Source organism: Mytilus trossulus, chromosome 10 (genome assembly GCF_036588685.1).
Source record: "Mytilus trossulus isolate FHL-02 chromosome 10, PNRI_Mtr1.1.1.hap1, whole genome shotgun sequence".
Taxonomy (NCBI): domain Eukaryota; kingdom Metazoa; phylum Mollusca; class Bivalvia; order Mytilida; family Mytilidae; genus Mytilus; species Mytilus trossulus.
Genome location: NC_086382.1, coordinates 51,956,351 through 51,978,864, shown reverse-complemented (window position 1 = coordinate 51,978,864; position 22,514 = coordinate 51,956,351). Strand labels below are relative to the sequence as shown.

The 22,514-nt window shown below is 31.1% G+C and overlaps 2 protein-coding genes across 6 annotated transcripts in view; one reads left to right on the top strand and one right to left on the bottom strand.

The window, feature by feature from the left end:
- The window catches only part of LOC134687587 (serum paraoxonase/arylesterase 1-like), a 117,674-nt gene extending 109,050 nt beyond the window's left edge, over positions 1 to 8,624 (bottom strand). The window contains exon 1 of one of the 2 annotated variants that reach the window (XM_063548001.1): positions 8,501 to 8,624. The gene's annotated coding sequence lies outside the window, so the exon portion shown is untranslated. The remainder of the gene's footprint in view (positions 1 to 8,500) is intronic. The other variant, XM_063548002.1, reaches the window with a different exon arrangement.
- Positions 1,249 to 20,769, top strand: LOC134687586 (5-aminolevulinate synthase, erythroid-specific, mitochondrial-like). 4 transcript variants are annotated; one of them, XM_063547997.1, is made up of 11 exons: positions 1,249 to 1,342; positions 13,672 to 13,835; positions 14,721 to 14,822; positions 15,176 to 15,379; positions 16,021 to 16,243; positions 16,778 to 16,962; positions 17,456 to 17,635; positions 18,219 to 18,383; positions 18,731 to 18,870; positions 19,421 to 19,549; positions 20,117 to 20,769. In XM_063547997.1, the coding sequence occupies exons 2-11, from the start codon at positions 13,688 to 13,690 to the stop codon at positions 20,453 to 20,455; spliced, it is 1,815 nt and encodes a 604-aa protein (XP_063404067.1). In that variant the 5' UTR covers positions 1,249 to 1,342; positions 13,672 to 13,687; the 3' UTR covers positions 20,456 to 20,769. The 4 variants fall into 4 exon arrangements, with proteins under 4 accessions (XP_063404067.1, XP_063404066.1, XP_063404069.1 ...); XM_063547996.1 differs by lacking the exon at positions 1,249 to 1,342 and adding an exon at positions 8,577 to 8,696; XM_063547999.1 differs by lacking the exon at positions 1,249 to 1,342 and adding an exon at positions 8,611 to 8,631.
- Positions 20,770 to 22,514: the final 1,745 nt, after the last annotated feature.

Below are 22,514 nucleotides of genomic sequence, written 5' to 3'. Positions count from 1 at the left end.
TTCGAAGCATAAAGGTTGTGAGATGGTCTGACAGTTTCGTTTTCAAATAGCTGTTTGAGAAGTGCCTTACCTTTATCATACATGGCTGGTGGTATATCTACGTTTGTGTCGTTGTTTGAACGGGATTTCTTCTAATAAGGCTATCCGATGTTTTATTGTAGTGTCCAGTGGCGGATTCAGCCATTTTAAAGGGGTCCTAACCCAGGACAAAGGGGTGGGGCGGGGGTCCAACTATACGTCCCCGTTCAAATGCATTGATCGGCCTTGACCATTCTTAGGATAGATGTCTTCGAACGACTTTATAAAATCGATTCCTCTCTTCAACTGCTCATCTATGTTGATTTCCAATTGATCAATAATTGGTAAATTTGCTTTGAACAGTGTCTTCTGTGTGATGTTCAATACAGACTGGTTGTTTCTCGCATAGAGCTGCTCTAGGTTGGTTGAATTGTAATGTTGCACAATGTAACATTGGCTAGTTGTACGTCTATCTGTCCATTTCTTCTGTACTTGATTCTATACGTCATGGTTCTAATTCAAGATCGTTGAGATTGGGTTGTAAAGTTGACGGGAGAAACACAGCTGGTGCTGTACTATATGATAGTTCTTTTCGATGTCACAGGGTATCTGAACCGTTGAAATTGGTTTGATGGTAACTGGTTTGCCAATCGCATTCTTGATAACAGACAATGTGTTCTTGTGACGTTGATGTTCCTTTTCTGTGATTGTTCCAAAGGTAAGGGATATCGTAAGGTACCATGAAGTGCTGAGTTCAGATGTATGTAAATACATGACATCTCGGTATGCTTGCTTTTATCGATTGATTGATTGATTGTTGTTTGCTTTACGCCGCATTAGCATGCTTTTATCGAAAGGTGCATGCTATATATAATACTTAATCATGCGGCTGTCATGGCTCAGTATTGTGGTATTTTTTTTATCAATATAAAAAAAAACATGTGGTATGATTGCCAATGAGACAACTCTCTACAAGAGACCAAAATGACACAGAAAGTAACAACTTTGGGTCACCGTACGGCCTTCAACAATGAGCAAAGCCCATACCGCATAGTCAGCTATACTGAAAAGGCCCGGAAATGGCAAAATAAAAAAATTCAAACAAGAAAATATGTACGAAAATATATTTAGAAGTGATAAAGTATTATTAATACTATTCGTCATCTTTGTTGAGTTCGGCATTTATGATGATGTTATTTGTAAAAGAGACGACATGGTCCGAACTAATTGGTGACGAGTTATCGTCAATTCAGGATATCTTTTTAAAAGGTCAAGGTCACCATTCAGGAAAAGTAAACACCATACAGTACATTACGAAAGACAGGTATGACAGTATAGTGTAAAATTATATGTTTATTTTACAGAAAAACACTCCCTTCCAACAATTCACTTTTATATATATCACATGGTTTAAGTGTAATACGTGTTTTGCCTATATATGAATAGAGATCTGATAACAGTAAAACTGTTCGAGAGACGAGACGTTCCATATCGCGACCATAAGGGCAGTGCATGTACTGTATTATCTACTACTACAGATGCGTTTTTCTAAATGAACAAAAAATCTTGTGTCCTCTTAAGTTTGCTGCTGATGTAATTAAGCAAGATCTATTGCAACCAGGGGATTTATAACTATGCGGTACATCATTTGACAAAGTCCGATATTACTCTGACTCCCAATGGCTGTTTTGCCAGACAAGCTGGGGCTGTTGTACGTCAGAGCTCGTCCCATATCAAATAGTTGATATTTGCCCACTCAAAATAGATGTGCTGCTTTGTCTCTTCTGGTGCCGACTGATGGCCTTGGAATTACATAAATCGGGCATCAATCTGTTCAATTTTCATTTATCTCCTCATTTATGTAAGTTTCACCTACCTGCCAAACTTCATTTTCTCAGTTTTCACAGTGACCCATTTATTTTGTCATTTTGCCTTTCATTTTTAAAGATTATCACGTGACCACGAGAAAACAGTGATGATTTATGCAAATGACCATAATGTAACACCTTGTTCATTTACGATGCAAGTTATCTAAATGTCTGAGAGCTAGCGATTGTTAAGTGGTCGTTACTACAATGTAAATGCCTCATACCAATCTCCGGTGAAGAAGGTGAAAAATCATGGTTGGCTACTAAATGTTAAACATCGATCTCCTTCAAAGGAGATGAAAAAATATAAAAAATATAAATATTTGCATATTTTGAGTCTTGAGACCACGAACTCTCTCGTAACTTGATGTCCATTTGAAAGTGAAAGTCAAAATGCCAATATCGATGGAATAAAGGTTGGCAGGTAGGTGAAACTTTCATAAATGAAGAGATTGATGCCTGATTTATATAATTCAAAGGACGTCAGTTGGCACCAGAAGTGACGAAGCAGCTCATCTATTTTGGGTGGGCAAATATCCACTTTTTGATATGGGACGAGCTCTGATGTCCCATGGCCCCAGCTAGTCTGGCAAAACAGCCGTTGGACGTCACAGTAATCTCGAACTACATTTGACATTATGACTGTATGTCCATAGCGCTGTGTTCTGCAGGGTTTACCATTTCAGCTTGTGTAAAACTAGGTTTGTTACACTGATGATTCGATGTTACAAAATATAGTCACCAGTAACATATCTTGCTGCCCTACTTTGTACCGTTTCCATGTTATGAATGTTGTTTGCAGTGTGTGAATCCCAAATGATGATAGCATACCCTATTATGTCCATCTGTGGCCTCACTTATAAGGGTCTTGAAGCAGAGTTCCTTGGTCTTTCAATTGTAAATATTTCTCTGCAAAAGAGCCCTAGTGTTTTCTTCCTACTTGATCTTCAACATATTTGTACACTAGTTTAGTTTTTGTGGTTGATGTTGCATTGGCTCCCAGTTATTTTGTGGATTCAACTTCCTCTAAGACGTGGCCATGAATGTTATATGACTTTCTCTTGTTGGTAATGTGGACCCTTTGCCTTTGGCTGAAATTGCTGCATTTTTTATCTCAAACTTTACTCTGAGTACAGTTGTAAAAGAGGTTTGAGAACTTCCCCACAGGCAATAATTAAAGTAAACTTTATTGATTGACATCCAAATACCCTGTTCAAATAGAATTTCTCTTTGTTTCAGACATTTTTGTTCAGAACTTTGGGTCTCAGGCCAAAATAAAAATATGGTTTGTTTCCCCTCGCCCGACCGACTCAGAGAAATCCCGCCGACTCAAAAGTTTTTATTCCGTTTTTTTGCAACATTTTTTTTTTATTTCCGGAAATTTTTCCGGGTTGTTTCCGGTGCCGATGATCATTTTATGGTGACCAAAAATCAGCGGTATTGTTTTTTAATTTCTAACATCATGTATTATTTTGTACACATTCCGATCACGTGATCGACTGGTTTATTTATCCGAGAGATCGTTAATTCACCCAACGATGTCAAATATCGTAGGGACCAGTTCAACAAATGATCAAAATGGCGCCATTTCCAAACTTTTACTGCCAAATTAACATTTCCTTCCTCCAATTTTTCGCTTTTAAAAGATACCGAAACTTAAAAAAGGAATGGACAGAGACATTTAATGAATGTCTCAGGTGCTGAAAAGTTCATTTCTAAAAAATATAAGGGAAGTGTTACCCCCTTCTCTGACCAGCTGACAACGTGGTCTCGACCATTGATTGAACCATTTATGACTATATCATTACTTTTTCGCGTTTACTACCGAACTGTCAAACCTGCATTGTTTGAAGGAGGCAACCATGTTATCAAGGGATTCATTATAAGCCCGTATATTACGATTACTTGTCCATCCGTGGCTCTTTGTCAAATGGATAAGGGAATAAGACGAAACGAGAATTTTGTGTAGATATATATGAAATATCGATATTTGTCAACCAATCATCAATATATATTGTTTAAATATTGCTTTAAATTTAATGTAAACAGAGGATGGCTTGGATTAGGAATAGTATTTAATGCTTATAAGGCCACAAATGTAAACAGGAAGTTATGTCAGCCAGTAAGGGAGATAATTTGGGAGGGAAAGACCTAAAAGAAGTATTGTCAAATCTTGAAAAAACAAAAAGAAAATGTACAACACTACCTTTTTGAATGTGACCTGTATTCAGATGCCAGAGACAAATTATTTCATCAAATATACTTCATAACAGGACAAATTCCAACAGATCTAGATAATTTATTAACAATCAATTTGCCAAATGCAGAAAATATCAATCAACTATTAGCGGAGTACATAGAGGAAACAAACCGTTTTAGTGGATAATTTGATACAAATTTCTTTAAACTTTTATATTTTTAATTTTTCATGCCATTTCAATAACCTAATAAACCATTTTTTAAATTCATTTCACTTCATACAATAATTCTATAATATTTTTAAAGCGCCACTTACAATATATAAGTACAAAGGAGAAACTACATTTGTGATAATTATTTTACAAGAGAGGATAATTTACAAGAGAAATTACTCTGTCATCACGACAAAGATTGAAGATTGAAGAACTTATCTGGTGGCACATATATTCAATTGTTTTAATATAGAATTATCAAACACAACCTCTAAAAATCAATAACAAACCAACTGCGCGACGCGACAAAGTTACTGAGAATTGTGGAAAATCACGCGCTTACCACAGCGCTATCCAAAAATCCTGGGGAGAACACTGGAATCTGTTTCTCAAATGTAGACAATATGCATCTTTTCCAATGATCTCCAAAAAGATGTTTTCTTTCTATGTAAAGACATTGGGCATGGTTGTCGTTGTTTTAGATGTAACAATAAGAAATTCAGAGGAAAGCAAGAAAATTTGATTTTTATTAATATTGGTGATTTCCTCAATGTCAGAAGCAAAATCTTGAGTCCTGAGCTGTCAGAGGGTAAATTGTTTGATGGAACATTCTTCAGGTTGAACAACTACAGTACATGCATATATATATTTAAAACAGTTTGCTACTTAGTAGTCAGACTCACTGTCAAAGAGGGAAAAAAATCACAGTCATGAACAATTCTGAAATACAAATCCAAATAAAATCAAATAAAATTAATGTCAAGTTGACACCTGACACAGAGAGCTACAAACATTTAGACAATTTAACACGTACATTTAAGTTGCTACAGATGGCTATATATGCCAGACATACACATAATCGATTTGTTTTGCTCTGTTGGATATTAAAAAAAATATCAAGATAAAAAAAAAAAACAAAAAAAACCTACCTACCTACCCACCTACAAAAATGTGGGTAGGGGTTTGGGGAAACAGACATTCTTTTAATTGTGGCCTCAAACAATTTTGCAAATCATGTTTTTTTATACATACATACACCTACATTTGTATATCAATGTATATATATGTTACAGTAAATAGGTGAAATTAGGAATTACATGTAATTACTAAAATTTAGGAATTACAGGTAATTCCCGGTGCACTTAGTTAATACAAGTAATTCCTGAAACAACCCAGTTATTACCAGTAATTACTAACTTTAAAATGAATTTTTACACCTATTTACTGACTGCTTAAACAATTTTGTATTATGGTCAGGTGATCAAAAGTTAAGGTAATAATAACTAGAAGATCAGTTAGTACTCTTAAAATATTGAATGGTTGATTTGTATTCAAAATATCTTGAATAAGTATGGACTTTCAAATATTTGGTTAACAGAGTAACTTACGTTTTAATCCAAAATGGTTAAAGTTGAGCATTATACAGATAAATTTTGACCAATTTCAGCAGACATGGAAATCAGAAATGGAAAATTCTCCCAAAGCATTAAGTTTTTAACTTTTTTCAAAAAAACTTTGAGTTTGAAGAATATTTGGACTTATTACCTTATAAAGATCAGATAACGTTGTGAAGATTAAGAACTAAAATGAGCTGTTATGTGCATTAGCTTCGAGAGATAAAAAAATTAAATATATATTTTTTTGTTGTTAAATCATTATTAAAAATGATATAGTGACATTATAATTCACTGTTAGTAGCCAATCTAGTTCTATTTTGTTAAATTAGCTGAGAGACAAGGATGTTGAATTGTGCACTTGCGAGTGAATATTTGGACCTCATAGAATACGTATTCATGTGACCTTCAATTCAAACCCTAGCTGAAGATGGGCTATCGATGTATTAAGCTATTAAAATTGTAATGGTTTTGCAGAAAAAATAGTCTCGCTACTTTTGCTGTTAATCGTAGGCTCAACAAAAATGAGGAAAAAATATTAAAATTTTCCTCTAGATACTATCTTTTGACTAGTACTATAAGAAGCTTCTGTCAAAATTGGGTAAAAAACCAGGATGGTTTATAAAATCTAATGTTTTAAAAACTTTAACTGCAGAGTGTATGTATAAATGTTAACTGGGGAAAAACTAGTCCATTTATCATGTTTACAAGTAATAAAGGAAAAAAAGGATTTTTTTACAATCTTTACTTTCGGATATTATCTTATGAGCTTCTGTCCAAGTTTGATAGAAATCCAACATATTTGGAGAAAGTTATTTCAAAGTTTTAAACCACAGTGCATGATTGAGATTTTAGTTTAACAAAATTATGAAAATCAATTTAGGATTTATATCATTGTCTTGCATGCATATATTTACGGAGTTTCAAGACCTATAAAACAACCATTTTCCAGTTTCAATTCACAAACACTAATAAAGAGTATGCACTTTTGATGTGCCTTATATTCCTACATTCTTCAATATATACCCCTTTACTTTCTTATTTGGTATCTTGAGTTATCTTTTTAATTTTAAAACAAAAACATCAAGTTAGTAAATAGCTGTAAAAATGACAAAAAAAATCAGTAATTACAAGTAATCACTGAAACAACTAGTAAATACATGTAATTACTAAATAAGCTAGTAATTACAGGTATTTACTGAAATGTTTAGTAATTACATGTAATTCCTAATTTCACCTATTTACTGTAACATATATATAGATATATCTATATGTTCAATATGATAAAGAAATGAGAAACAAATATTTGCAATAAAATACCTAAACCAAACTTGATTGTGATTCAAGGTATACATGATACATGTATACACATGTAGTCAAAACATATAATTGATTTTTAAGTTGTGAAATTATCAACATGATCAATATTTCAAGTAGACATTATATGTTTTTTGCAATGATTATCAAAGGAGCACAGATTGTGTTTGTAGATGGTGATCGTTTGATTTCTAAAGTTCTAAATAAACCTGTAAATACATTTATCGCTATATTGTGCATTTTTTCCTTTGATTTTTTGTGTGATAATTTTTCATATAATGCTACTCACTTGAGACGGAAAATTATTGCTAGAAACTAAGGAGGCATGTTGTGTTGCTAAGGAATTTTACATGAAACTGACATCGTCCTCATAGGTAAAATAGCGATAAACAGATTATCATTGGTCATCTCAACTCGATTGCTTTTCATACTTTCTCCGTCCCAGCTCAAGCAAGAAAATATAATCTCATTGAGATGATCAACGATAATCTATAAGTACATGTAGATTTGATTGTTATTAACATTCCAATTATTTAGCCATATGGTGCAAGCAATATTGACTATCATCCAGTAGCTTCAAAAACCCTTGGGGTATGCAATGATGAATAATATCTAAAAGCTATATTTGGAAGAAAATCAGACCAGGTTTTTCTGGTAAAATTAAGAGGTGGTGACTTGTCTTGCTATCAAAATGTGTTTATTACATGTTTGTTTATGGGACATATTATATTAGCGTGACTTTTTGTCCTACATTCTTTGTATATTAACCATTATAAAATTGAAAACTGTTCTTACATAAGTAATGAAAACCCATAAAATTTGCCTTTTGAAAATGCAAATGATAAAGAGAAATTTCAAACAGCATGAACAGTAAAAATTATCAGCAGGCATGGCAGAGCAGATCTACAAAAGTGTTAGTTTTGGGCTAGCTTTTATAGCTGACTTTGTTAGATTACAGGAAATAAACTGTAAAAGACAGGAGTGTTCAGCAGGCATAATCTACAAACAAGTCAAGTGGTTTTAATGTTAGATAACTATAGAATAACTGTTAAAGGGACAAATATGATCAGCAAGGAAAGATCTACAAACAAGTCAAAACTGTCCTTAATGGGTTATACATTTGTAGCTCTAAAATCACAATTTTCCTGGATATTTGTAAATTTGGCATAGACTTAGGATCTGACAGCCGGCCTACAGATGTTTAAAAATCTACAAAATCGAAAATCCTTAATTAGCCATGCATGACTAACCCCTTTTCACATGTTTTAAGACCAGAAAATAAACTATATGATTTCTTCAAAATTATTCCAGTTTATTTTTAAAAGTCACTGAATTAAAGTTAATGACTTCCTTTGTAACTAGGATACTAAATATTTATAACCTACATGTTCTTGTATTGAACTCCATTGCTTACATTTCTTATATTACATCAATTAGCTATACAAAGAAATAGGATTTAAATCAGGAAATCGTGACAGATATACAGTTTTACCTTTAAAATAAAACATCTTTCATTTCCACACTTTACTGATTTCGTCCAATCACAATATATCATATGTTGACATTGACGTATGTCTTAAAAACTCTTGCACTTATAGAAAGGACTTTGATCTAAAGACACAGGTGAATTAACATTGTTTATAACTTTAATGTACATGTATAGTATTGCCACATCATCAATTTGACAGGTAAGAGAAGGTTCTTATTATTTGATAATATTTAGTACATAGTTATAATAATTCTAATCTAAGTAGGACTGAGTATTATCTATATAGTGACTTTTTAAAATTACTACATGTATAAATTTTAGTTATGTAAACAATAGTATTGAATTTTTAATACTTGCATAATTCAAAATTTATTTCATAATTACTTTGTTAGTTTTATATTTTTAAATTGAGTTATGAAATTAAACAATTTGAGGTCATCTATATCAATAAGATATTATAACATGTATAATGACAGTGTAAAATGTAAGGAAAAGAAATTAAGTTCTTTTTATTTTCAACTAATTTTATCACACTTATATTTATGTATTTCAGACTTCTGCATCATGGAAATAAATTCTGAAATTAAACAAACATAATCATTATATAAATCTGATTATCAGTTGTCAAAACCTTTTTCCTTTAAATATCAAGTTTCATAGAAAGACAAATTTTAATGTAAATGTATGAATATTAAAAGATTAATTTCTTAGAAAATAAGAAAAACATTCAAATGAATATTATCTGCAATACAGCCCCTTTCAAAAAGCTGTTCAGATTTTCATGTTTTTTGACATTATACATGTTATATTTGTACTCTAAAAAACATAAAAGCAGTATGAACCATCCTAACAATAAATCTCTTTCTGGGACTTAATTTATTAAACTTTCAACATCTTAAACCAGTTTTTTGAAGATCATTGTACATTTTGTTTGTTCATTATTTTTTGAAACTCATATACATGTATGGTGAAAACAAAATTAGAAAGGATTAAGACAAAAGAACCATGTTTACTTTTAACTTGAAAAAGTTGTTTAAAAAGTAATGAGAAAGATATACATGTACAAAATGTATGCTATTTTGTTTGATAATACATGTACATGGCAATCTTAGGTATTGTTCTAACTTTTCTTGTTTTATTCAATTTTCTTTATTTCTTGAAATGTCATAACCTATGATATTTTATTGTAAATATCAGCAACTTAAAATAAAATTTATTATAATGACTTGCAATATAAACTTAAGATGTAAGTTATAAATTATTGGATTATTCTGTTTGAATACACTTTCAAGGGTCAGACTTATAAAACAACATGTAATGATTTTATATGGTATCAGAGTTGTCATGGTTGTATAACAAAATAACAGAAATCTTTTGTTATTATTGTTCACGAGTTTTTTTTTTTAAAACAACTCATCTTTTTTCTATGCACTTCATCATTTAAACAAGCACCACTCAATCATAATAACCATGAAAACTGTGCATATATTTGCATGTCCCTTCAGCCTCTAGCAGTTTGCATATAGAGCAATTATTTGTCGTTTAATTAATCAGTAAATGCCTAAGTTACTATGGTAACTTGCTATTTATTTTGATTTATTGGTTATTATATATGATAATGAGAAATTTAATCATTTATCAATATACTTATAAGTTCAGTAAGAAAATTTAGTGGGAAGTGTTTTGTATTATCATATATTTTTATTAGGTAAGTCTTAACTAATATAAGGCATATATGTTAAGTTGAACCATAATAGAAATGGATTTTGTAACATTTTATCACTGAAGGCATATAGTTATGATAGGTTTATAGATGTTATAGGTAAGAAAAGAAATGCATATACAAATATGTCCTTTTACCTTTATTTTGTTTAGGACACAATTATTATACATGTACCAGGGGTATTCAAATGATAACAATAGTTTGTCACCTTACAACTTTAGATTAAAAACTTTGAAATTCTAGTTTTTGAACCATTAAATTCATGCATGTCATAGATGTATAGGTGATGTAAAAATGTTTAAAGTTGGTAAATTATAATGAACTGACTAGATTTAAAGTACTATATATATGAGGAGAGTGTTTGTAATATGGTCTGAACAAACATCTTTTGTTAAAACATTCAGGATTTAGGGAAAAGAAAAATGATTGAATGAGATTGCAGGATGTAAATATTTTATTATTAATAAGCCATCCTTTGTTCAATACTTACTGTTCCATTTTATTTTTGTTTTGTTTTTTTTCCTTTGATGATTTTATTTTTCATCAGACAAATGAAGTTCATGACTGCATTTAAACTCCTAAGAAAAACATAATGGAGTTATGTATTTTAAAGTGAAATGTTTTTTACCACATTGCAGTATAAAGAAATATAATCAAGCAATATTGAATGCTAATGCCATTTTCTGGCATCCCTCATTCAGCCTTTAAACATTCTTGTTTGCATGACATCTTTGACAGTTATCATGGTTATGATACATGTTAGTTTTTGGCAGGGTTATTTATTCATAATTGCTACTTTGTTCCGGTTGGAAAATATAACAGTCAGAAGCCATTTATTGTTTAATTTATTAATTTTGAAATTCTCCCCCCTGGACACTTCAAACCATTCGGCTTCATAACAGCGGCAACGAAAAAAAGTAATCTTTTATTTTATACAAATTGCACTGCACTGCAAGTTTTTATACAACTAAGCTTCCCATGGCCAGCTGCCCTCATCTTAAAAATAGTAATCTTTTTAAAAAAACAGAAAATTAAACTTGTCATATATATATATATAAAAATATAAAAGTATATATGTTAACATGGTTAATCAATACAACAACACATAGAATGCATTCATTGTGATGAAAATATAAACATGATAGAAAAAGTAATATTAACATTTACATTGTTATCAACTGGTTTATTTCAATAATAATATGTTATTTTGTACATGTATTTGAAAGTACAATATTTCTAAAAAAAATGAACATAGACAAGATTTTTCCAAATTGATGGTCCAGAATATAAATAATAATATCAAGATTTCTTGAACAATTCTATTTCTGGATCAGTCAAGTATGAAGTAATTTCCCTGAACAGCATTTATCAATGAACAATGCTAGTATCAATATGAGGTACAAATTTTGAAACCTAAATAGCCAACAGAAACTTGTGATATTTTAATCCCTCTTTGACTGTCATTCAGACAAAAATCATTGTTTTAAAGAGTAGGTAGCATACTTTGTAATGTTGATGCCTAATACACTGAATGTTCCTTAGATTGAACCTTAAATAATAAGAGTTTAATTTGAAACTGCTGGTTTTGATTGAATTGAACTCTTTGTCCCAAATTCTCTATTTGATATTAAATAACATTTGAGTAATCAAACCAATAATTTTATCATTTTTATGCCCCTATTCGATACGTACATCCAAAAATTGGTTTCTGTTATCATCCTTAAACTTGCTTTATTCAAATGTTATGAATCTTATATACATTTTTGTACGCAATGCTTATTACCAACAAACGAAGATCAAATTTGAATTTTCTAGAGTTATGTCCCTTTATAAGTGGAGATATAGCTGGAATTTTATGTTTCAGTTCTTGAGTTATGTCCCTTTATAATGTTATATGCCAGTGTTTTTTTGTGTTTATTTTTTTTTTGGGGGGGGGGGGGGGTCATCTGTGTGCCATGGACATGTTCCCCATGTTTGTTTTGTAATTCAAGCCCCTTTCCTTTAGTTATATCTAAGTATTATAGTTGTAGGAATGATTTCCTGATGATGGATTTAAAATTCCCAAATTTGTGAATAAACAAAATTTTTCCAAAGTTATCCTCAAAAGGATAATTTGAAATTACATACAAAATGTAAATGATGTAGTTTAGTAATATTTTATGATAAGATTAAATATTTGAATAACTACTAGTCTGGTTGACCTCATTGAACACTTCCTGGATGGCAATAAGTTTTAAGTGAAATGTTTATGGTTTTAAACTGAAAATTAAATGTAGATTTATTTAAATGAACATTTGATTAAAATGTGAGGCAGTTTAAATTATAAATTAGGTCAATGTTTAATAGAATGGCAGCTTTCTACATTACTTGATGAAAGAAATTGAATCAAAATAAAAAATCATTCTATATTGTAAAGTATTTATTAAATAGTTTAAACTGAAAATAACTTGAATATTTGGACATTACTAATAAGCATGATAAGTAAACATGTCTTTCAAAAGTTCTGCTTTATATTTTCTTAATTGAATTTGAAAGATGTCAGAAAATATAACACATACAGATTATTCTTAATAGCTCTGTTTGAGTTCAAAAAGGCCATGAGGTTTCTGGGGATAGTCGTTGACATCTCATTCAGTCTGTTCACTTTTCTTGTTATATGTGTGCCGAACTAAAAAACCCATTATACTTATAAACTTAAACTGGTCATTTAAAAAAAATATCAGGATCTTTCATTAGGGTGTTTGAAATCAAAACTACATGTATATAAGAAAACACTACTGATGAAAAAACATGGCCATTGTTACTATAAATAGAACATAAAAGCATATATAGTATCTCTAAGTTCACCAAACTTCTGTTTTGGGTTTTGCTGCAAGGCAAAGGATATGTAATCTCTGTGTTAGCAGTTTGATTAACACAAATTTCTGTGTTTACATGTGACATAGTTTGACATTGTACATGTTGTAATTACATGCATGATTATAGGAAAATGTTGAAGTTAACAGGTTGTTGAAACATTAGATTGTAACATGTTTAACAACCACCTACATATAATTGATGTTATAAATTTTTCTGTTTGAAAATTATGTTGAAACTTTTTTTATGTATGTACATGTATATTGTAACAAAACTTCAGTCCACAAATCTATAAACATTTTATAACAAAACTACAGTCCATATAACTATATCAGTACTGTGGTCCAGAGAAGATGTTAAAATCGATTTACCGGTACATTTATAAAGATTCTAGAGGACATTGAGTTGAATCATATATTTTTGGGGTTGGCCATGGTCACAACATTTTCTTAGGACAAATATCTTTTGAAAGCTTATTTAGGCTGCAAATATTCTTTGTCATAAATATATATTTAGATTTTGTAATAGTTAAGATCTGCTTTCTTGTCTATTATGTTTCAATGTATTTGATATTTGAGTTATTTATATATTTTAGATTTAAACCAGAAACCATGACATTAAGATGTCCATTTCTCAGTCGAATACCAGTATGCCAAGTAAAGACAGCTGCCCCACAGCTGATGAATTATGCAGAAAGATGTCCAATTATGGCACATGCAATGAGATATATGTCTGTGGGAACAACATCGCAGACAAAAGGTAAACTATATCATATGCTACTGACCTTGTTGGTCTTTAAAATTTTAATTGAAAATGACAATAATATGATAACAGTATCTTAATTTAAGATACTGTTATCATATTATTGTCATATAAAATATGAAAATATTGTTAGAATACCAATGAAATATTTCGTCACGAAAGACCTTATGCCATAGAAGCAAACAACAATAAGTCACCATACAGCCTTCAATGATAAGTAAAAACCAATACCACATAGTAAGCTATAATAGGTCTAAAAATGAATGAAAAAATGAGAAATCTAACTGCTTCTTTTTTGTACAAACCAATAAATAATAAACAAATTTGTTAGCTTTAGCTTTAAATGATTCTTTTTCTTTGATGAGGGGGAATAGGACCTTTATCAGGACTCCGGGATTGGGTGTTTTTAAGCTCGGGATTTTGGGATTGACCCTTTCGGGATCAAGGAATTCTTTTTTATCAAATTTCGGGACCTCAGGATTTTGTGTTTTTAAGCCTGGATTTCTGGATTTCGTGTTTTTAAGCCCAGAATTTCGGGATCAGGACCCCTCCTCCCCCTCATTGATCAATCAAGTACACCATTATTTCAGATCAATCAGCAAAACAAGATACAGATTTTTAATCATTGTTTCATGCAATTGCTTATCATAATATCAAAAGTGCTCAAAATTATACAACTGCATGAAAAACAATTATAAAATATAATTTTACTTTAGCATAGTATTATAAGAGAAAAGAAAGGTTATGGAGTATCAATCCATGAAATAAATTATCAGAACATACATACAAAATACACAAAAAGCAAAGGAACAGCACTTCAATTGCTGTTCTTCAAATCAAGTCACAAAATAGGCCTTCAACATGTTATGTTTTTATTTTCAGAAATAAGTGCTGATCAGATGAAACAATGCCCATTTATGTCTCATAAAATGATCAAGGAAACACCAAAGCCAGAGATGAAAGTAGAAAGTATACAGATGATGGGTAATTATTGACTGTATGGCTGTTACGATTCTATGGAGATATTTTAATTGTGGCTTCTTGGACTGAAATATGTTCATGGGTCCATCCAGTCATGTTCCATTACATTATTTTATCCTCTTGTGGCTTTATTACTGAAATACCATTTGAAAATATTGCTTAACTGTCGGCTAATTTGAGGAGGAAAGGGATTAAAGATTTCTCTATGATAAGTTATACTTTTAGTCCCTGAAGAAACTCTAAAAATCGTCAGATGTCCTTTGTTTTATTTTGTGCACCATTGGGTTGCTACAGTATATACATACATATACACACAACTTTTAGTCAAATTTTGTATCATCTTCTTATACATTCAGATGTTGATAAAGAAACCAGTAGAGACTATGTAAGGGAAATGTCACCAACACCAGACAGTAAACCAGTAAAAACACAGAAGAAAACAGATGAAAAAACTTCTAAGAAGCAAATTGGAGCTCCAAAGATAGATTATGCATCTGGCTTGAAAGTTGAACAAGTTTTGGATATGTTGAAAAAAACATCTTTTGCAGAAACATCATGGGGTGAGTATAAAGCTTAGCAGAGAATAATGTGTAGTTAATGATGTCTATCGGTTAACGTATCTTTCAGTGTATATTGTGTTTTTGTCTTTAAAACCTTTAAAGTAACTATTGGACAGCTTTGACCTAAATGAACTTTCAGAAGAAATGTTACATCTGCATTCCTTGAAAATGAATTGATATATAACTGGGTCAATAAATAGGACACGAAGTTCAAACACAACATGTAGCATGTCATTATTTATATGTTTTTCTCTAATGTCTTCTCCAATGAAATTCTTGTACTATTTATAGTAATACTTTGAGCATTCCCTCATACAGTGGCATGTTTATTGCCTGACTGATTAGATTCCAAGACAGGAATCGTGTCAATGTTGGGGTCAAGAGTAAAAGTAACATAAACTACCACTACTGGGGACAACTGATTTAACTTAAGTTACTCATTCCAAATCATATTTAATTCATCAAATACCTGCATCTGACTCTTAATGATAAAGCTCACAACTAAAGTTAAAAAAAATAAAAACTCTTAAGTACTTTTTATGGCACAATTTCACACTGGAAAGCCGCCATCTAATCATTTATGACCATTCATTCATCATGTTCATATCTCCACACAATTCAGTGTATCGTTCTCTTTCCAGCACAAACTGAGGATGTCACGTTTGACTATGAAAGCTTTTTTGGTGAGCAAGTGGAAAAGAAAAAACAAGACCATACTTACAGAGTATTTAAGAAAGTCACTCGTAAAGGTACACAGTTTCCGTTTGCAGAAGAGTACTCTGGCCAGAAACGAGATATCACAGTATGGTGTAGTAATGACTATCTTGGTATGAGTTGGCATCCTAACGTTACCAAGGCTGTTAGGTAATACAACATACCATTAGAGGACAGTTCAAAGTCATATTTACTTGTATATAATATTAGGGAATTTTGGCACCATTCCTTTGTACTTCAGTACTGTGGATTCATAAATATTCATTGGATACAAATTTTTGTGGATTCTTGGATACAGGAGAACCATGAATTTAAATGTTCAGCGAAATACTAGTTTTCTTAAGGAATGTATGCAGACTTTATCATAACTACAAAAAAATATTCATGAATATGCAAGTTTTCCTCAATCCACGAAAATTGGTGCCCATGAAAATAAATGAATCCACAGTTTTCAAAATCCAGAAAACTGTTATTCAAATTATGATATTTTTTTTTAATTTACACCAATCATCAATAATTAAAATGAAATTGCAATTATTCCGGTAACAATGATTTATTTTATCAATGGATGTAATTTCTTCATATTTTTTTTATAAAGTTTTGCATATTTTTTTTCTCATAGCTATTATACACATAATGACAGTCAGTGTTAAAGATGAGTATTAAAGTTTATCTATCTTTCAGTGATGCCTTGTTCTGTCACGGAGCTGGGGCAGGAGGGACACGCAATATATCCGGTAATTCACCCCTACATGAGGATTTGGAAGCAGAGCTAGCTGGTTTACATCAAAAAGAGGCTGCTCTTGTATTTACATCATGTTATGTGGCTAATGATACAACTTTGGAAACACTAGGAAAAATGCTGCCAGGTAAAAATACAAATATAGTCTCCAGATGGGCCTTACAGATGCTATATAATTATTGGTTACACAAAATATTTTTGTTGATAATATACATACTGATTATGCTATCAAATTTCTAATAAAAAACATTTGGACAGTTTATTTGTTTGAAAAAAGTCGTGGTATGATTGCCAATGAAATGACTACAGGTTTTTCAAATGGCAAAAGGGATTTGAAATATAACTATAGCATCAAATTTATAAATACATTCTATAATATAATATCACCATAATGCTATAAGAACCTTACAAGGAAACTATTTAAAAGAAAAATATTTTACATAAATGACAAAAGGAAAAATGAGTTTTAAATGAAAAATGTTCTAAATGATTTATAGAGATTAACAAACTATATTATAAATATTAAAATAATAAAGGTTTGGTATCAATGTACAAAATTATAGATGATAGATGGTGTCATCAAATAATATTTTTGTAAGATTTTCTTCTTTTTGTTGTAGGTGTTCATATATTTTCGGATTCTGGTAACCATGCCTCAATGATTCAGGGAATAAAGAATAGCCGTGCACCAAAACATATATTCCGGCACAATGACCCTGTACATTTAGAAGAGCTTCTAAAACAAGTGGATATTAGCATTCCTAAGCTAGTTGTATTTGAGACTGTTCATTCTATGTCTGGTAAGAAAAATAATATAGATTTCTGTGTCATCTGATAGGAGTTTTGAAACACAAAATTTTTTTCTGAAAAAAGGAGGTAAAAATGTCTAGAAAATTTGAATAAAGAAAAGAATCTTTCAAAGCATGGCTTTTACATCCCGTCTCTAAAAAAACAACTTTAAAAAAAAAAAAAAAAGTGTTCCATATATATTTGTTGAAAATCGGGATTTTGACTAATTTTACGATCCCGATATCGGGATTCGGGGTGAGGGGTAAATATCGGGATGATACCGCGAAAATCGGGATAGTTGGCAGGTCTGCATATCACACTAATGGCCATGTTAGTAATTTTAGATGTTAGTAGGCAGATCCTTCCTGCACTTTGTGTGTGATTCTTAGCCTTGGATTAAAAATGGGAAAAATATGATTCAAAAGTGTTACCAAATATGTTTTGTATAGAAGTGGCCAAACACTGTTTGTTAGAGGAACAATTTGAAGAAGTTTAAGTGTTTAGTTCAATATGTTTCTTTAACAAGCAGTATCTAAATATTTTGAATGTGCTTGGTGACCTTTATTTTAAATCTATTTTGATGATGTTTTGTAGGTGCTGTGTGTCCATTAAATGAACTATGTGATGTAGCTCATAAGTATGGGGCGCTGACATTTGTTGATGAAGTACATGCTGTAGGATTGTATGGCCGCCAGGGAGCTGGAATAGGGGAGAGAGATGGATGCATGGATAAAATTGATATAGTATCTGGAACACTTGGTAAGCAATGCCATTAATGCCATTTATATTTTTGGAAGTGTCCATTTATCATATCCCTGCTCAGATAGGAGGGGGTTACTGATTTACATCTGTCCCTCCTTTGGTCAGTGATTTCCACAGCCTGTCCATCTGACCCAGGCCATATTTTTTTTTTTAATAAACTATGAAAAAGATTTTGTAAATACTTAAAAGATTCTTTTTGAGTTACAGCTGACAGATCAACTTGTTCACTTACAAATATTTAAGAAATTTTGTTGTATCTTAATGACAATTCATATCAACTTTTATAGGTTATTATTAAGACCAATTTATGATTTTGCAATTAAAGAGTTTTATTTTGTTTGCAGGAAAAGCGTTTGGAAATGTAGGAGGATACGTTGCTAGCACCAGTAAAGCTATTGATACAATCAGAAGTTATGCCTCAGGATTTATATTTACTACATCACTGCCTCCTACAACACTGTCTGGAGCCATTGCTTCTGTCAAGGTACTTAGTATACTCTAGTTTTATCAAATAGCTATAAGAACCCTGACAATTAATTGTCAAAAATACTCAGCTTATTTGTCTTTCACAAATCCTTTCAGCTCTTTAATGCTAAATTCAACATAGCTGTCCCTGTACATCTATACAACAATGTTTTCAGCTCTCTAAACTTAAAACACCTTGCTGTTTGAAGATGGATTAGCAATACATTAGAAAATTCTGTTTTACATGAGTAAAAGCTTGATTGAAATTGAGTAACCAAACACAATTTTCTTGTTTACACAAGCTGAGCCCTCTGTTATAGTTCCCTTTACTCATTTCTATATTTTATTTCTGGTTTACAAAATTGAAAAAATATGAGATGTATGATTGAAAAAAAATCAAAAAATCTATGTCTTAAAGGTTAAACAGTTAATTCTAGAAGCAATGTATTTTTGGAACATGTAGCATGATCCACAGATCAGCAAGATGTATGGCAGGGAGTCTTGTCAACAACCAAATGTCTCTTATTAGTAAAATAATATTTCTTCATTATACATGTTATATTTTCTAGATTTTAAGAAGTGAAGAAGGAAGACAGCTAAGATTTAAACATCAGGAAGCTGTCAAATATCTTAGTGAGAAACTGTTGGAAGCTGGTTTACCTATAATACACTGCCCAAGTCATATCATTCCAATACATGTAAGTTATATATTTGGAATGCTAATTTATTACTCTGAATGTTCAAAATTAAGTTGGCCTTAAATTATTTCATAGGCCGTTAATAGTGTTTGCCTTTAATATTTTTTTTTGCTGAACTAGTACACTGTTTTGTTTAGGAGCCACTTGGATCCCACCTCAGGATTTTCCTGCTGTGTTAACAACCTATAAGTGCCCTTCAGTATTTTTCTGCTCTTTGGTAGAGGTTGTCTCTTTGACACATTCCTTGTTTTCATCTCAATTTTTATGGGACTTTATCAAAAAGGGAAAATTGCTCATTTTTGATATTTTACTAAAAAAGAAAGTTTGTTCTTCTATTTGGCTGTCACCCTGCTGTCCGAGTTTAGGGGAGGATTGAGCTCTCTTAAATGTGTTTAATCTTCCATATTCTGTCCTTCCCAAGTCAAAAACTAGTACTTCAGTGGTTGTTGTTGCCTTGTGTCTGCCATATTTGTGTTTTTGTTTTTGAAACTTATATAATGGTTTACTTTATAAAAATTAATATAAAATGCACTGTTTTTGTAATCACTATATTATTATTGTTTTCAGGTTGGGGACCCTGCACTATGTACACATTTGTCTAATGAACTGATGACCAAGCACAATATATATGTACAGCAAATCAACTACCCTACAGTTGCTAAAGGAAAAGAAAGGTTGAGAGTGGCACCTACTCCCCACCATACCAGACCAATGATGGACCATTTTGTTAAAGCTGTCAAAGATGTGTGGCTAAGCTCTGGATTGGAACTCAAGCCAGGGGGATGCTGCCCAAAGGAATGTGAATTCTGTGCAAAACCCCTGGATTATGAAAAGTTTTCTGCTCGTGAAAAGATCTGTGATCGTTCTAACTGTACCTATGCCTCTCTCCAGTCTGCCATGACATAAACCATGGGTTTTATTTTAGACATGACTTTATTTATAAATTTTTCAACGTATACTGGTTATAATAAATATAAGATGATTAAGAATATGTCTGTAAACTGTATTCAATAATGTTTTATACACACTTTTGTATTGTTAAGCAAAACACAAATGCAAGACAAAAATTATCAGGAACATTTTGGGGAAAATGAAGTTTAACAAAAATATAGAAATTTCAAAAAACTTGAACCACATAGGAAAAATAGGAAAAATGTTATTGGATATAAAACAGGTCAACAAACTAATTTTGATATTGAGAAGATTAATATTTCTTAAAATACTAGAATGTTTTAAAAAAGTTCAGCAGTTTTTTTTACAGAGTTGTCTCCCTGTAATGTTAAGGTACCACCAGTAGTGTAAAACTCAATTCATAATTTGATAAAACAATTCTTAATGTGATGTCATGAAGCTGTGATATAAGATTTGCATGGAGTTTATAATTATGTAGGCATAGATAAAACCAATGATGATTTTGTCTACAATCTGAATTGAAGTTGAGTTAATTATTACCATGCATGAAGGTACTTAGCTGATATTTTTTCCATTGCTACATTGGCAATAAATTGATAACCATTGATTAAGAATTGAAAACTCAAAAGAATTGTTAAGATTAAAAGAGGATTGTGAAGGAACATTTAAAGAAATAATGTTATGTTATAATTTTCCAGATACATGCGTTATGATTTCTTGGCCTATTACACTTTGTAGTGTATGACAATTCAAAGGTGTGTATGATACATATTAAGATTACATGTACAGTAATTAGTAAAATTACTTTTTCCTCTGTTTGGTAATTTGTTACAGGTTGGCATTTTATTTGTGATAACTTATATTTAAGTTTTGAGGTTCATGACATTACAAAGTCACATAAACTTTAGGATAACATTAAGTTACATTTTTCATACATTGTCCAAATGAGAGATGAATAAGTTGTATAACATTTCACCTCTTTTCTAAATAGAAGACAACTCATGTTTTATGAAGTGAGGGAAAAATAATTATTAGGTTACTGCCTTTGATTTAACCAATAATATACCGGTATTAGACATTTTAGAACCTGTCAATTTTGGAAAGAAGTTGTTACAATTTTACAGTTAAATATATTGAACATGGTTTATCAAAAGTAAAATAGTTCGGAAACAGTAATCTGACATAAATCTTTATTTAAGAAAAAAATAAAAATATACCTGTTTGGTGTGTCTTTTGATAAAGAAAGTAAATACATTAAGGTTTTGTCTGTTAAAAGTTATAAAGTCTTGTGATAAAGTGCGAATAAATTGATATGTTTATTACAGCTAATGATATTTGAAATAGTTCTGATGCATCAATTCAGATGAATTCCCCTGTAGGTGTCACACACATTGATAACAAGCTACAGGCATGGGATCCTCTAAATCACAGATATACTGTCTTGGGAACAGGATGAACTCCTTTGAAGTTTGGTTCAGAGGATGGTTCTTGGGTTCAGGTCTGGAAACCTGGGTCCTCTATGATTGTTACCATCATGCATATATATGTATCTGATTTATTTTTAAAAAAGATTATATTTTATATTCTTTAAAATACTAAGTTTAGTTGTTAGTAAACCTCAGGACAAAGGCATGAAGACTCATTTCCCCCCCAAAAAATCCGGCTAAAATACATGTAGTTCTCTTTAGTGTGCATATTCTGTAATTTTTATTCACCATAAGCTTTTGACTGATTTTACTGCCTTAAGGGGTATAAATGGAAAGTAAAATACATAAACATAAACTAGAGAAGTCAGAAAGAAAGCACTATTCAAAATATTTCTCAAAACTTTTTAGATTGGTGCTGAAAATAATCAATTTAAATTCTGAATTGTTTAATAAAATGGGTCTAACAATGATGTCAAATGCTGTAATAGCAATCTTTTACAATTAACAAAACTTGTGTTTGTTATATTTATATATATACAACATATATAAATAAAATGATTTTGATCCGTTTTAAGGGCTAAAATTTGTCTTTTTGCTTTTTGTCCTTAATGAAAGTCAACATCGTC

Coding starts and splice junctions, on each gene's coding strand:
- LOC134687586 (XM_063547997.1), top strand. CDS start 13,688: ATGACATTAAGATGTCCATTTCTCAGTCGAATACCAGTATGCCAAGTA. Junction 16,244..16,777: donor AACGTTACCAAGGCTGTTAG/GTAATACAACAT, acceptor TCTATCTTTCAG/TGATGCCTTGTTCTGTCACG. Junction 18,384..18,730: donor TATAGTATCTGGAACACTTG/GTAAGCAATGCC, acceptor TTTTGTTTGCAG/GAAAAGCGTTTGGAAATGTA.